Source organism: Chrysochloris asiatica, unplaced genomic scaffold (genome assembly GCF_000296735.1).
Source record: "Chrysochloris asiatica unplaced genomic scaffold, ChrAsi1.0 scaffold00008, whole genome shotgun sequence".
Classification (NCBI taxonomy): domain Eukaryota; kingdom Metazoa; phylum Chordata; class Mammalia; order Afrosoricida; family Chrysochloridae; genus Chrysochloris; species Chrysochloris asiatica.
In genome coordinates, this window is record NW_006408526.1 from 31935793 (window position 1) to 31952579 (window position 16787).

A 16787-nucleotide genomic window follows, 5' to 3' on the forward strand; every position below is an offset into this window, starting at 1 on the left:
GCCTACAATCATACATTGATAGAGAACTTCCAGAGTTTCAAGCTGTATTCAGAAGAGGCCATGGAACGAGGGATATCATTGCTGATGTCTGATGGATCTTGGCTGAAAGCAGAGACTATCAGAAGGATGTTTACCTGTGCTTCATTGACTGCACAAAGGCTTTTGATTGTGTGGATCATGACAAGTTATGGACAATATTGCGAAGTATGAGTATTCCGGAACACTTAATTGTGCTCATGAGGAATCTGGACCAAGAGGCAGTTGTTCAAACAACATGGGAACACTGAATGATTTAAAATTATGAGAGGTGTGCGACAAGGTTGTATTCATTCACCGTACTTATTCAACATGTATGCTGAGCAAATAATCCGAGACGCTGGGTTCTATGTAGAAAAACGTGGCATCAGGATTGAAGGAAGACTGCTTAACAACCTGAGATATGCAGATGATACAACCTTGCTTGCTGAAAATGACGAGGACTTAAAACGTTTACAGACGAAGATCAAAGAGCACAGCCTTCAGTATGGATTACATCTCAATGCACATGTATAGTTATGGTTTATGTTGTTGAAAAAGTTATTTACAATGAATAAGTCATTGGTCTTTTAAAATTCTATCATGTAATCAATCTCCTGTTTAATTTTTATCCCCAAGACCATATTTTCCAACAACGAATTCTTTTTTGTTTCTAACTTTTGCATTCCAATCACCAGTAATTATCACTGCATCTTAATTACATGTTTGATCAATTTCAGACTGCAGGAGTTTGGTACAAATCATCAGTTGCTTTATATACAGCATTAGTGTTTTGTGCATAAATTTTAATAATAGCCACATTATCTGGTATTGCTTGCAGACATAAGGGTATTATTCTGGCACTGACACCATCCGATTCTTTGGCAAGAAAAGGGGGAGCACCTCAGACTTCTCATGAGCCCTTCAGGACTGGGCTCTGATGTTGCAGAACCAGCCAGTGCTTTATGCTACAGCACCGCACCAAGACCCTGTTTGTCATGATGGAGAGATCTTGAAATGTTCTTTTTCAAGTTGAATGTGACACCATTCTTTTGTTATTCCCAACAGAGTAGACCATATGATTATCAGTTTCAAAATGGCTACTACCAGTCTATTTCAATTCACTATTGCCTTGCGACTCGATTGTCAAGCATTCCATTTCATTTTTAATAACTTCAAATTTTCCTAGATTCATACTTTGTACATTCTGTGTTCTGTTTCTTCTCATTTTGAGCCATGCCATATCAGCAAATGAAGAGTCCAGAAGCTTTATTCATATTTATCATTATGGTCTACTCTTTTTTGGAAGTCAGCTTTGGGAGTCAGCTCTTTCCCAGTTGTATTTGGGGTACCTTTGAAGTGGAGGGGCTGGTCTTCCAGCGCTGTATCAGACAGTGTTCTGCTATCCATCTCTGGCTAGTTTCTTTAGAAGTAAATTGCCAGATCTTTCTTCCCAGTCTCTTAGTCTGGTAGCTCTGCTGAAACCTGTCCTCCATGGGTGAGTTTGCTGGGATTTGATATACTGATGGCACAGCTTCCTCTGTCACAACAACATAAGCCCCTACTGTATGACAGATTGATAGATGACAGGTGGAAACACTTAATGTTATATGATAGGTGCTTCAAAAATTTGTGGGGAAAGGGAATTAAAAGATAATAGAGAAAAAAAAATAGTGGAATTTTTCCATGAACTTTTGAAAGCCTCCTACCCCCCAGTATTATTTTCAGCAAGGTAAAATCATTGAGACAGGAAACTTGAACAGAGCCAGCTGGCCCAGTGTCCTTTCCAGTGTCTGAGTTGCCTCATTTTCATTCTCTGCTTACAAAAAGAGGAGTGGTGACCATATAGTCTCAGTCTGCTTCACAGCTCTGCTGGGTCAAAACAAGCAAGGCAAAGGGAGAGGAATTGAAGAAAGTGGGTTGATAATGAAAGGTGTGGTCCAGATTGCATTCCCTGTTTCAGGTCATTCTAGATTCTCTAGTTGGCCTGCCTCCTGGGTCTTACCCACAAGTCTAACAGCAGGGATGTGTTTAGAATATTTATGTTCAGCATTATGCTTGGCAAAGAAACGGACACAGATGGTTGTGATAGAGTTTCTGCTTAGAAGCAGCTTATAGTCCAGTTGGGTTGTTGTTGTTGTTAAGTGCTGTTGAGTCAGTTCTGACCCATAGCGACCCTTTATAGAGTTTTCGAGGATTGGCTGGTGCTCTCGGAACCATTGACTTTGTGGTCCAAACTGACTGCAGCCTAACACATTAACCCACAGCGCTGTACCAGTTGGGTAGACGAGAATAAAACACACAGGGTGACCATAGGCTGCATGAAATTAAGGGTGAAGTTTTATGGTATCAACTATGTAAGCCATAGGACCAAGAAGCAAGATTAATCACTGAGAGGTGAGGTAGTTAGGAAGTTTCCCTGGAATGTGTTCAGATTGGATATTTATTGGGCATCCAGGGTGTATAGTGCTTTGTGGTGATGCTGGGAATAAGAAGTGAGTAAGTGACCATGTGGCACTGTGGGTTAATGTGCCAGACTACATAGCCGTTTGAACTGCAGGGTCAAGTGGTTCAAGCTTACCAGCTGCTCCTTGGAAACCCTGTATAGGGTTGCTATGGATTGGAATTGACTCAACGGCATTTAACAACAACAAAGTGACTGTCTCTACTCTGAGAAGCTCCTAGTTCAGGGGAAACAAACATCTGTTCCTTCGTACCAATGCAGGTATGTACAGAGTGCTGTGGAGCCAGGAAGTGGGATATTGCAGTTAAGTGTGAGTGCATTGGGAAGTAGATTGCCAATTTGGGCAATTTGGGGACATTTGGGCTAGAAGGGTGAGGAGAAGTTACTTAGGCAGAGGGGGTGATTGAATTAGAGGAGGCCAGAGAAGCAGCATGGTATGGGGGCAAACGTATAGTCTTTGTGATGGTACCCAAGCTCCCTTATACTAAATAAGTTGAAGTATAGTGAGGGCTCACCACCGGGTGGGCACACAGTAGGCCCTCAACACATGTTAGTGCCTTTATCTAGTCCTTGAAGAAATGAGGTCCTTTGTAGGAGAGCCGTGTGTGCTGTACTAAGTGGACTTGATCCTGTAGGTAGTAGGAGTCAGAGATTTGGGATTTTACTTCTGGCTTTTCCTACTTTTCCTAGCCTAAAAAAGTTATCAACATTTTCTCCTAATAGAACTCACTGTTAATCTGGGGGGTACCTAACAAACCATTGTACACCTGAGTATCCAGACTGATTGGGACTCTTCACTAAGGAGGGGGAAGGCTAAGGATTAAAGAGGAGTTTCTATGGTTAGCACTTAGATATAGTACTTGTAGATATTGTGTATGTTGTATTTTCTGTTACTGCTTTTTTCCCCTTTCATAATTCTGGATTCCTACATGTCGGAGGTGGGCTAAATGGAGCAGTATCCCACCTTCTTTCAGGACTCACTATAGTGTAGGTAGCAGGAATCAGTGAGAATCCCCAAGGAGAAGCTGACTCTTCGGGGACAGAGTCAGGCTTCATAGTGTCCCTTTTCTCTCCCCAGAGCTTTTGCTTGCAGTCATCTTCGGCTGTTCTGTTTTTTTTGATTGAAGGAAACTCTTTTACTCCAGTGTTCCTCAAAATCTGTTCTTGGAACTGCCTGCATCAGAACTATCTAGGGATTGAGTTAAAAGGGCAGATTTCTAGACTTAACCCCAGCCTTCCTCAAGCAGGATCTTAGGGAAGAGGCAGTAGAATTCTGCATTTGTATGCTTGTTAAAAATTGAGACCCTTTAGTTTTTCATCCAGCTTTCTTCAACAAATGTTCTTTACATGGCGTAGTGAGTTATACATTGGGCTGCTAACTGTAAGATCAGCAGTTCAAACCTATCAGCTGCTCCATGGGAGAAAGATGAGCCTGTATGTTTCTATAAAGATTTACAGTCTTGGAAACCCTAGAGAACAGTTCTCTTGCCCTATAGGGTTGCTGTGAGTTGGACTTGACTCAATGACAATGGTTTTAAGCATGCTTAGCACAGTACTAGAGTCCTAGTGTAGCACTGTAGGATAAGCACTGTGCTGCAAGGTTGGTTTGAACTGCAAGGTTGGCAGTTCAAACCTACCAGACGCTCCTTGAAAACCCTGCACAGGGTCGCTATGAGTCAGAACCAACTTGATGGCATTTAACAACAACAACAACAAAAACACTGTACAGACACCAGAGGTACCATATAAGGTAGACAGGTGTGCCTCTGTATTTGTGGAGCTTATGTTCAAAGAGAATCCACATTTTCGTTCAGAGAGTGTGAGCAGAGTGCTGGAATAAACTGGACAGGTAAGGCAAAGGCCGGTTGGGTGGTTTAGACAGCTTGGCAAGGGCTTATGACATGATGCAGCAAGAAATAAGAGACTTCTGGGTCAGCTGCAGGCTGTGTAGAGTAGAAAGCATGTGGACTGTGGGGTCGGCCAGTGTGACCCTTACATACCACTGGTGTGGCTTTAGACAAGTTGGCTAACATCTTTGAGCCATAAATTCTCATCTATACCTGAGGTTAAATGTAATGCCTGCCTCATAGGTAGTGTTGGTAATTAAATAGCATAATGAAAGCAAAGTGTTTACATTATATATTGTACTTTTGGTACATAAACCAAACCAAACTCATTGCCATCAAGCTGGTTCTAACTCATAGTTACCCTATGAGTTTCCGAGACTAAATTTTTATCAGAGCAGAAAGCCTCATCTTTCTCCCATGGAGAGGTTAATACATTTGAACTGCCAACCTTGCAGGTAGCAACCCATTGCCTAGCCTGTAGCATCACCAGGGTTCCTTACATGGCATATGTTGTTGTTGAGTGCTCTTGAGTTAGTTCCAAGTCAAAACAGACCTGTTTAGGGTTTCCAAGGAACAGCTGGTGGGTTTGAAACACCGGCCTTGCAGTTAGCAGTCCAGTGCTTATCCTATAGCGCCACATCAGAACTCCTGCTTGGTACATGTTGTCAAGTGATGTGGAGATGGTACTGACTTATAATGACCCTCTGTAGGGTTTCTGAGGAGCTGCTGGTGGGCTTGAATTGCAGACCTTGTGGTTTGGAGCCCAGTGCTTATCCTACAGTGCCACACCAGGACTTGGTATATGGTGTTGTGAAGTGCCATCGAGTCAGTTCCGACTCATGGCGACCCTGTATAGGGTTTCTGAGGAGTGGCTGGTGAGCTTGAACTGCCGACCTTTGGTTCAAACCGACATTGCAGTCTAGCGCATTATCCTGCAATGCCACACCAGGACTCCTATGTCATTGTGGTGTGCTGTGGAGTCGGTTCCGACTCATAGCGACCCTGTACAGGGTTTCCGAGGCTGTAAATCTTTACATGAATAGAAAGCCTCATATTTCTCCCGTGGAACAGCTGGCAGTTTCGAACTGCTGACCTGAAGGTTCACAACCCAATTCTTAACCACTATACTACCAGAGCTCCTTAGGAATCCTATAGTAAGTATGAAATTAAAAACATGAAGTGTTGTTATCCCCAGTTTTGCAGATGAGGAAATTCAGGAGTAGAAGGCTGACTTGTAGGTGGTTGACAGTGGAGCCTGAATTTGAACTTTGGTTCCTTTCCAGAACCATCCCTTTGAACCTCCACTGGATTCCCACAGGAATGCTTCCTTCTTGGTAGGGTTGCTCTGAGGCTTAATGAGGAAATGTGTTAAAGTGCCTAGCTCATGCTTAATAATGCTAGTTTTTGTTCTCCTTTTCTAAGAATGCCAGACAGCTTTAAGGGGTTTCGGGAACCGCTACTCAACTCTTACAGAAATAGTACAAGATACTTTTGTATCTGTCCTAGAAAACTGCCTGTTGGTTCTCAGTGGGCTCCCTTCTGAGCTATTTACCCTTAGTGGGACTTGGGGTAGAATCCTTGCAGCTGTGGATTTCTTTCTCTTCCGCTAGGGTGAAGGCATGCCGCCCCCTGGGAAAGTGTCCCGAAAGGATAACCTGGGCCTGCAGTGTGAGTGGGGGTCCTGCTCCTTTGTGTGCTCGGCCATGGAGGCATTCTGTGAGCACGTCACTCAGCACCTGCAGCAACACCTGCAGCAGCACCTGCACAGCTCTCAAGAGGACGAGGAGGAGGAGGATGACGACCCCCTGGGTAAGGGAGCAGGACTGGAGTGTCCCAGAGTGAGACAGCCACCTGGGGTAATAGAAGTGGTTTGTTTTCTTAATGGTGGGTATTTTGTCTACATTATGGATAGAACATTGTAGACATGTAGAAAACTCAATCAGTTAGAATATAAGGAATGAATCTGCCATATTGCCATGAAGAGACAATTACTAACAATTGTTAAGTGCCATCAAGTTGGTTCTAACTTATGATTTCCCCATATAGGGTTTCCGAGGAGCGTCTGGTGGGTTTGCACTGCTGACCTTGTGGTTAGCAATCCGGTGCTTATTCTTCAGTGCCATACCAGGACTCTAAATGCTAACAATAGCAAGCATTACTTTTGACCTCCTTCTACATGTGTATACATTATTGTTGTTGTTAGGTGCCATCCAGTCAGTTCCAACTCAAAACAATCCTCTGTACAATAGCATAAAACACTGTATGGTCCTGTGCCATCCTCACACTTGTTACTATGTGAGTTCATTGTTGCCTCCACTGTGTTAATCCATATTGTTGAAGGTATTCTTCTTTCTTGTTGACCCTCTACTTTACCAAGAATGATGTCCTTTTCCAGAGACTGGTCCCTCCTGATAGCATATCCCAAAGTACGTAAGCTGAAGTCTTGCCATCCTTGCTTCTAAGAAGTATTTTTGCTGTACTTCTTCCAAGACAAATTTGTTTGTGTATATAAACTCAAATAAATAATATATACATTTTTAAACACAAGAAAGGATCATTTTGTACAAGTTGTTGGCAGCCTGGTAGTGTTTATCATATTAAAAAAAGAACAAAAAAAACACTTTTACCCTAGTTAGGAATACATTTTACCTTTTAAATAAATGTACAATCATGACCTTGTATACAAAAGTTGCCCCCCCCAAAAATGTGAAGCAATACTTACTACATGCTTTCTGAAATGATCTATTTGTTTTTATTTTTTTAAAAGTGGTTTGCAATTTACCAAATGATTTCCCACTCACTGATGGATCACAGTGGGTTGAAAAACTAATGCTCTCTCAGAAATATAAAAGCAGCTCTCCTTTCTTCAGCCCTCAGTTCTTTTTCAAGTCTAGTGAATAGGAATTATAACAGTTTCAAAAGTCAAATTGTAATTCATACATAAACATATTTTGTACACACACATATTTATATATTTAAAATACTTTCAAAACAGGTGCAGTCTTATAAAACATTGATAACGTTTGGACAGGACATAGATTAGAATAGACCTTCCTCTGGAACACTGGAAACTCTGAGCTAGAGGTTGTGCATGCCAGCCATACCTGCTAACTCAAGAGTTTCTGCCCCTTTGCACACACTAGACCACACTTCACCTAGTTTATAACTTCTCTCATCCATCTGATCTTAATAATACAGGGGCAGTTTGTGACTTCAGTGAGCATTCTTTTTGACCCCTCTCTGCATGTGTGTGTATATGAGCAAATTACCTTTTGTTTAATACTTTTATAGTTCCATATACTGTCTCCCCACCCCCACCCCATTTCATAGCACTGGAGACGGTTTTATATTTACAGATGTGATTATTTGATTACTCTCTCTCCCTGACTGAAAGCTATGTGAGAGCAAGAAATTGAACTCTTTCTGTTTGTTGTTATATCCCCAGTTCATGGCACGTCATTAAATACTGGCATTCACTGAATGAAGTCCTGTAGTATGGGCAGAGTCAGGCCTCCTCACTCCCTACAAGTGTTACAGGTGGAAGGAAAGCTGAACCTCGGAAAGCAACCCCTCTCTCTCTTAACCTTTTTTGCAGAGGAAGAATTCTCCTGCTTGTGGCAGGAATGTGGCTTTTGTTCTCTGGACAGTTCTGCTGACCTCATCCGCCATGTCTACTTCCACTGTTACCATACCAAACTAAAACAGTGGGGGCTGCAGGCCTTGCAAAGCCAGGCTGACCTCAGCCCTTGCATCCTGGACTTCCAGAGCCGGAATGTGATCCCTGACATCCCTGACCACTTCCTGTGTCTGTGGGAACACTGCGAGGTCAGCTGGCAGTACCAGTAGTAGGGTTGGAAGTTGGGGATCTTAGCTCAGGATGCCTAGACCCTTTCAGGGATGCCTTTTATTCCCAAGATTCCTCTAGTAACTCACTATTTCTGTGTAATCCCCTCCCTCAAACATTCCCATCCCCACCAAGTTAATTGTGGGAGAAAGCCAACAAGCCCCTTTGGGCACATAGGGACGAGGCCCTCCAGCTACCCTCAGTCCTTACCCCAAGTTGCCCTGGCACAGAGCTCCTTCGACAACCCTGAGTGGTTCTATCGGCATGTGGAAGCGCACAGCCTGTGCTGTGAATACCAAGCCGTTGGCAAGGACAACCATGTGGTGCTGTGTGGCTGGAAAGGTAGGGCCACTCTTAACTGCTAGCCCCTGAAAGGAACCCCGGGGGTTGCCTAGGGGCTGGGGCAGCTAGGGATGGGACCAGTTCTGAAGGGCAAAGTTGGCGGCTGGCTGGGGAGATTTGCGGGGACCAAAACCGCCCCTGGGAGTTTGTAGCTGAAGGCTGACTGGGCCTTCCTTCCCAGAGTGTACCAGCACCTTCAAGGACCGCTGTAAGCTTCGAGAGCACCTCCGCAGCCATACCCAGGAGAAGGTGGTGGCCTGCCCCACGTGTGGAGGCATGTTTGCCAACAACACAAAATTCTTAGATCACATTCGGCGTCAGACTTCATTGGATCGTAAGTAATCAGAGAAGAAGGGAGTAAGTAAGTACAGGCAGTTCTGCTTGGGGTGAGGGTTAGTAACATATTCCCTGGGGAGGTGGCCATTGAAGGTACCTTTCAGGCTCAGCCATCCCACCCACATCCTCTCTGCTGATGAACATTCATTGAATCTTTCGTTCAGTGCCTATCTACTGTGTGCTGTATTATCTCAGTTAATCCTTACAACAGTCCCATGAGGGAAGTTTCTTGTCCCCATTTTTTCAGATGAGGAAACTGAGGCTCAGAGAGGTTAAGTCACTTACCTGAGATCACACAGCTAGTAAGTGCCAAAGTGGAGAAATAACTCAGGTTCTTGCCTCTGAGTCCCATGCCTTTTCCATGATAATCTGTCCATCCATAGCTCTCTGACCTCCCTTTTTCTCTCTGGGGTTCCCTTCTACCTGGGGTGGTGGCCCTCTCCCTGGTGTCTCCCCTGCCCCCCCTCAGCTCCTCTTTCTCCCGCCTGCCCTACCTCAGAGCAACGCTTTCAGTGCTCCCACTGTTCCAAGAGGTTTGCCACAGAACGGCTGTTGAGAGACCACATGCGCAACCATGGTGAGGGTCCTGCCGCTCCTCCCTCCCCCCTTCCCCCCCCCAGCAGCTCCTCAAGCACAGCCCCTCTAGCACAGCCCCTCTCTGCTCTGCAGTGAATCACTATAAGTGCTCTCTCTGTGACATGACCTGCCCGCTGCCCTCCTCCCTCCGCAACCACATGCGCTTTCGCCACAGTGAGGACCGGCCCTTTAAATGTGACTACTGTGACTACAGGTAAGGGAAGCCAGGTCAGCAAACATAGAGCCTGTGGTCCAAGGTCCCGCTCATGTCCTCCAACCCCTCGTGTCCTCTCCTGGCAGCTGCAAGAACCTGATTGACCTCTGGAAGCACCTAGACACACATAGTAAGGAGCCAGCCTACAGGTGTGACTTCGAGAACTGCAGCTTCAGTGCCAGATCCCTCTGCTCTGTTAAGTCCCATTTCCGCAAAGTCCATGAAGTGAGTGGGGCTGGGATGGAGGGAAGGGCTACAAGTGTCAGGAGAGCCCACCAGGAAGAGCTGGCCTCACTTCTCTGTCTGTTCCCACCAGGGGGACTCAGAGCCAAGGTACAAATGCCATGTGTGTGACAAATGTTTCACTCGGGGCAACAATCTCACCGTGCACCTTCGCAAGAAGCATCAGTTCAAGTGGCCTTCAGGGCACCCCCGTTTTCGGTATGTGTCTCAGCCCTTCCCCCCAAAATTCCTGTACAACTTTCACCCACACTTTTTTTAGCAGGTCAGAAACTTTAACTCTCATGGTGTTTTTATGTCCACCGTCTCCATTAGACTCAATTCTAAGAATCTGGGTAGAACAAAGAAGATTCTTCTACATTTTAATGATCTTTCTTTCCTGCCTTTTCTTCTGCATATTAAATGAGAGCCATTTTTTGTTTTCAACTGTTACCACTCAGAATTCCAGGAGCTCGTCCATCCCTCACCTTTTAACCTTCCCTTACTAGTCTCCAGGCCATTTCAGCAGCCCTGCCTATGTTTGCTGCCCTTTATGCTCCTCCCAGGTACAAGGAGCATGAAGATGGCTATATGCGGCTGCAGCTGGTTCGCTATGAGAGTGTGGAACTGACGCAGCAACTGCTACGGCAGCCCCAGCAGGGATCGGGTCTGGGAGCATCGCTGGATGACAGTAGCCTGCAGGGCATCCTTCTAGAAACAGTGCCAGGGGAGCCGGGCCCTAAGGAGGAAGAGGCTGAAGAGGGTGGTGAAGGGATGGCCCTCCCAGCCCCTCAAGAAACCCCCAGTCCTGTCATCCACATGGTGAATCAGACCAGTGACCAAGGTCAGCAAGAGATTGTGTACTATGTGCTGTCTGATGCCCCAGGAGAACCTCCCTCTCCCACTGAGCTAGCTTCAGGGAACAGCTGAGGAACCCAAGGTTCAGGTGATGTGAAGGCTTCTGAGCCTGACCATTCCTACCTCAGATCCTGAGGTCTGAGCCAGTCTGGTGGCAGCAGCCCTTGTGGGCAGCACTTATGAATGGATTCCTCTTAAGAGTGGTGCACAGAGCAATGTGCTTCTACTCTGGACCAGGCTGGAATCATTCTCCTAATTAAGAGCTCCTCTTTGCCATGGCTTGTGGAGATCCTAAGGAGAACGTCATGGATGTGTGTGCTCGTGGTTAGGGGGAAGATTATCAGGCTTACCCATAAATCCCCCACACATGCTGGACAGTGATTAGTCCGTTAGTGAATCTACATTCATTCCCATCTCTGGGGGTCCTTAGGCTCAGGGGTGACATAACTGTTCTCTACAAGGACCATTTCCTGAAACCAGCCAGGACATTGTGAACCAGGCAGCCATTTCCCTCTTGAGGGTTCTTTCAGCAACCCCAGGGAGTTTCATGGTTATCCTCAGGGATGAGATTGAAGGTACTGAGTATGTGTGTAACAGTTTTTTTGTAATAATAATAATAAAAGAAGCACTTGAGTGGGTACTCATTTTCTCTTCCTATGTTTGGTGACATTTAGCTAGGCAATGAGGAACTACAGCTTCCCAGAAGTACAGCTAAGTAATTAGGCTTGTTCCCTTTTCAGTGACTAGATGTTTTTGGTTAGGTTTTGCACTGTTTTGATCCCCTGCCTCTCTTCTATTGTGACTTCTTGCCTTCTTAGAGTTTCTGCTGTTGCTATGGAGGGCATTTTACCACATGTGGGCAGTAGCAGTAGAATGGACAAGAATGGGCTCAACCCAGAAGATAGAGCAGCTGACCATGGCCACACCCTTTGAGTTTCAAAGTGATGGACAGGAACCTGATTAGAACGCAGTACCTCCAGGGTCAGGGTTCTTTACCCGTGGGCTTGAGAAGGAAGCTGGGTGGAGAGTGGGTGAAAGATGAAAGAAAAGCCTTTTCCTTTATCTATCTGATGGCCTACTTGGGGCGGAGAAGGGACTGTACTTGATTGGTCAAGGGACCAGGAGTGAGTGGTGAAATGAGTGCAGGCATCCAGGGAGTGCTCTAAGCAGGACAGTTTTAGTTCATGTTTCTTTTCCTCCATCTCACCATCTTTCTCTCTCGTTCTAATTTTAGTTATTTTTTAGTTGAGAACATACCACCATCTCTTGAAGGGGCTCTTGTAGATACAACTTTGTTAAGTGCTGTCAAGTTGGTTCTGACTCATAGCAACCCTGTATAGGCTGCTGGGTTTGAACCACCGACTTTGCAATTAGCAGTCCAGTGTTTATCCTACAGCACCATATCAGGATTCCCTAATTCCAACCTTAAAGCCCTCATAATTTCTTGCCTGAATTCCTGTAGCAGCTCCCTAACTTGTCTATGCTTACAGTCTAGTCTTATCACTCTTCTGATTGGTACTCCGTGTCATTAACAGAATTCTAAAACACAAATCTGCTTATGTGACCCAGACTGTCTTCCCAGTTTGGTCTCTGTATGGCCTACTACCCTCAGTACTGTAGACTGAAAAGTAATACCTCTTTAGGTTTGTCTAAGGAGAGACATGGCAAATAGCCTCCTTTCAGTGATCAGCTCTAGTCACTTCCTAGATGAAGCCTTTCCTGAGCACTTTCCCAGGTAACATTGTTTAATCCTGTTTTGAGCTTCCTAACTATACCATGATGGCTTCTATCACTACGCCTAATTGAGTCTTTCCTCCTTTATGTCCCTCAAAGGCAGGTCCTGGGTTTTCTTCATCTTTGTATTCTTAGCATCTGTCCTAGTGGATTATGGTGTTGTTAAGTGCCATTGAGATAGTTCCGACTCATAGTGACCCTGCATAAGGTTTCTGAGGAGCGACTGGTGAGCTTGAACCTCATACTTTGCGGTTCAAACCGACCTTGCAGTCCAGTGCATTAACCCGCAGTGCCATACCAGGAAATGACTGATAGAATTAATGAAAGAGATTTTTTTCTCTCTAACTGCAATAGGTAAATGCTCTTTTTATAAAAGGTCCTTTATTAATTATTGTTGTTAAGTGCTGTCGAGTCAGTTCTGACCCATAGCGACCCTGTACAGGGTTTCCGAGGCTATAAATCTTTATGGGAGCAGAAAGTCTCTTCTTTCTAAAGGCCCAGAAATCTTTTTGGCAGCTTCCTCCCTACTAAGATGACTGAGAGGATTTTATTTCCCCTTCTAAAGTGTCAGGGACCTTAAGAATGTACACAAGGAGCTGAGAATTGGCTGGAAAGAAATAAAAAGGTCTTACGTTTTGGGTGTTTCAAGCACCTCGAGAGCTAATGAAGAAATAGATGCTTTCCTCGAGAAAATGTACATTCAGACGCATGGTGTTCTAACTTGGTTCCTGGATTACCTGAGTACCTTATATCCTACCCCTTACTACCAGCCTATATATTTGATGGATAAAATGAACCAATTCCTTGAAAGACAAAATATCAAAGCTCACACAAGGAGAAATTAAATCTATGTCAGATTGAATCAGTAACATACCAGAAAAAGCACCAGTCCCACTTGGGTTCATTGATGAATTTTCTCAAACATCTAAGAGAGAAATGATACCAACTATCTGTAATTTTTTGCAAAAAATAGAAGCTGAGGGAGCGCTTCTTATTCTAAGGTTTCTGAAGCTTTTTAAATCTTTGTGGGAGCAGAAAACCTCATCTATCTCCCAAGGAGCAACGGGTGGGCTTGAACTGCCAATGTGGTTCATAAGACAGTGCTTATCCTATGGAGCCACTGCATTCCCACTGTAGAGTATTGTTAACGTGCCATCGAGTTTACCTAATGGGTTTTTGAGGAGTGGCTGGTAAATTTGAACCGCCCACCTTAAGGTTCAAACTGACCTTGCGGTCCAGTGCTTATCCTACAGCACCAAATTATAAAAGCGTCTTAGCTAATAACCAAACACCTTGAGGGAATGAATCACTGGGTCTGAGGGTTCAAGACTATAGTCTCAGTACATCAAGGTTAGTTCAGTCCGCAAAGAAAATGTTCTGCATCCCAGTCTCCCCTACCCTCATTCACAGCAAAGACTGAAGAAAATCAAAGGCGCTTGAAAACCATTACTCCAAAGGATTAATTGACCATGCAAACCTCACCCTCCTTGACTCTGGGACCAGAAGAACTAGATGTTCCTGAAAAGGATCACATTAAAGTCCTGGATAGAGTGTGAGAAAAATGTGAAATAAAACTCAAAATCAATAAATATCAGGCTCACTGGTAGGCTAGAGATAGGTGGACCCTCCAAGATTAGGAATCTTAGTACAAACCCTTCTAGCCTGTGCTGAACTTACCCCCATGGCTCAACTTTCAGCCAAACAATAGATCTGTAAGGTGAACAATAACATCAGGGAGGTACAGATTTCTCAGAACAATCAGGGATTCCAGAGCAAAAGGGGGGCCACATGTGCACAGGGACAAAGTTCAGAAGATAGGAAGGACAAGTGAAGTAGGAAACGGGAAGTGAGATGAGTGCTGTTTCACTGTGGGGATTGCAATCAATGACATGAAATGTGTATGAATTGAATGGAAAATGGATTTGTTCAGTAAACTCACCAAAATCACAATAAGAAAGGTTTTTTAGATATGTAGAAAGAATCACAGTACAAGCAAGTGGAATTCCAGATATGCAGTATTCAATGTTTAAAAATTTATGGAATCCATCACATGAATAAGCTGTGTGTGTGTGTGTGGTAGTGCTGTTGGTTCCAACTATATTAGTAAACACAAAAAGCTTTTGACAAAGTCCACCCATTGGTGATAACGAACCATCAAACCAGGAAGATGGTCATTTTCTTAACTTAAAGAACATCTACAAAAACCCTGCAATTAAATTCATACTTGTTAAGTGTCATTGTGTTGGTTCCTACTCACAGCAGCCCTATGCACAAAAGAACAAAACACTGTGTGGTCCTGCGCCATCCTCACAATTGTTGACGCTAGAGTCCATTGTTGCTGCCACTGTATTAATCCATCGTGGCGATCTTTATCTTTTTCACTGACCCTCCACTATTACCAAGCATGATCTCCTTGTCCAGGGACTGGTCCTTCCTGATAACAGTCTGAAGTATGAGACAAAGTGTCATCATCCTGGCTTCTAAGGAGCATTCCTTAGAATGCTGTACATCTGGCTGTACTTCCAGAACAGATTGTTCTGCATTCGATGATACTTTAAATTTTCTTCTACAGCACTATAATTCAAACACATTAATTTTTCTATAGTCTTCCACGGTCATACTTCTTTGTGAGAAACTGGATGCCTTCTCCCTAAGATTCGGACTAAGGCAAGGATATCCTTTTTTACCACTCCAGTTCAACATTGTCCTGAAAGTTCTAGCTAGTACCATAAGATGGAAAACAAGAAATAAAACTGTCTTTGTTTGCAGATGACATGATTGTGTATGTAGAGACTATTAAAGAATCGACAAAAAACAATTTATTAAGTGATTATAGAAAGACTATCCCACCCTGAACATGCCTGATCTCATAAACTAAGCAGGATTGGGCCTGCTTAGTACTTGGATAGGACACCACCTGGGGATACGGCTACTGTAGGCTTAACCTCACATGTCTGTCAGTTTGTCTTAACTAGTGGTTTGCATGTTGCTGTGATGCTGGAAGCTACGCCACTGGTGTTTCCAATACCAGCAGGGTCACCACCCATGATGGTTAGGTTTCAGCGAAGAACAGACCTGTTAGGTGCCATCGAGTTGGTACTGGCTCATAGTGACTCTATGCAAACAGAATAAAACATTGGTTGGTCCTGGGCTACCTCACAATTGTTGCTATGCCTGAGCTCTTTGCTGCTGCCATTGTGCCAGTCCATCTCGTTGGGGGTCTTACTCTTTTTCTCCAAACCTTCACTTATTTGCAATGAACAAATCATTGGTCTTGCAAAATTCTATCATGGGATCTCCAGCATCATTTCTATCACCAAGGCCACATTTTTCCAACCACTGATCCTCTTTATATGCCAACCACCAGTAATTATTAATACGTTATGATTGCATGTTTGATCAATTTCACAGTGAAGAAGTTGGTAGAATTCTTTCATTTCATCATCACTGGCTTTAGTGGTTGGTGTGTAAATTTGAATAATAGTGGTATTAACTGGTCTTCCTTGTAAGTGTATGGATATTATCCTATCACAGTGTTGTACTTCAGGACAGATCTTGATATGTTCTTTTTGATGATGAATGTGACACCATTCCTCTTTGTCATTACCAGCACAGTAAACCATGTGATTGTCAGATTCAGGATGGCCAGTGCCAGTCCATTTCAACTCACTAATGCCTAGGATTTCTATATTTATGCATTCTATTCATTTTTGACAATTTCCAATTTTCCTAGATTCAGACTTCGTACATTCCATGTTCTGATAATTAATAGATGTTTACAGCAGTTTCTCTTCATTTTGAGTTGTGCCCCATCAGCAAATGAAAGTCCCAAGGGCTTTACTTCATTCGTGTCATCATGGCCAACTCTACTTTAAGGAGGCAGCTCTTCCCCAGTTGCATCTTGAGTCCTTCCAACTTAAGGGACTCATCTTCCAGTGTTTCACTGCTATTCCAAGGATTTTAGTGACTAAATATTCGGAAGTAGTTTGTCTCTCCTTTCTAGTCTATCTTCATCTGGAAGATCATCTGAAACCTGTCCACTGTGGGTTACCCTGCTGGTATTTAAAATACCCATGGCATAGCTTCCAGAATCGCCGCAACAGACAAGCCACCACATTATGACAAACTGACAGATTAGTGGTGGAAAAACAGACTAGGAAGAAGGAATAGGCAGTCCACTTCTGAGGGATTAGTCTCTGAAAACCTTATGAATAGCAGCAAAACATTGTCTAATATAATGTTGGAAGATTAGCTCATTAAGTTGAAAGGCACTCAAAATACGACAGAAAGAGCTGCCTCTTCAAAGTAGAGTTGACCTAAATAATGTGGATTGTGAAG

At 44.0% G+C, this 16787-nt stretch overlaps 1 protein-coding gene across 1 annotated transcript; it reads left to right on the top strand.

Moving 5' to 3' along the window:
* Nucleotides 1-5942: 5942 nt before the first annotated feature.
* HINFP (histone H4 transcription factor) lies at nt 5943-10651 on the top strand. Its single transcript, XM_006878278.1, is given in 10 exon segments — nt 5943-6135; nt 7922-8151; nt 8401-8512; nt 8694-8846; nt 9348-9425; nt 9518-9638; nt 9725-9863; nt 9955-10079; nt 10367-10417; nt 10419-10651. Coding segments are annotated over 10 exon segments (1269 nt in total). The 5' UTR covers nt 5943-5945; the 3' UTR covers nt 10489-10651.
* Nucleotides 10652-16787: the final 6136 nt, after the last annotated feature.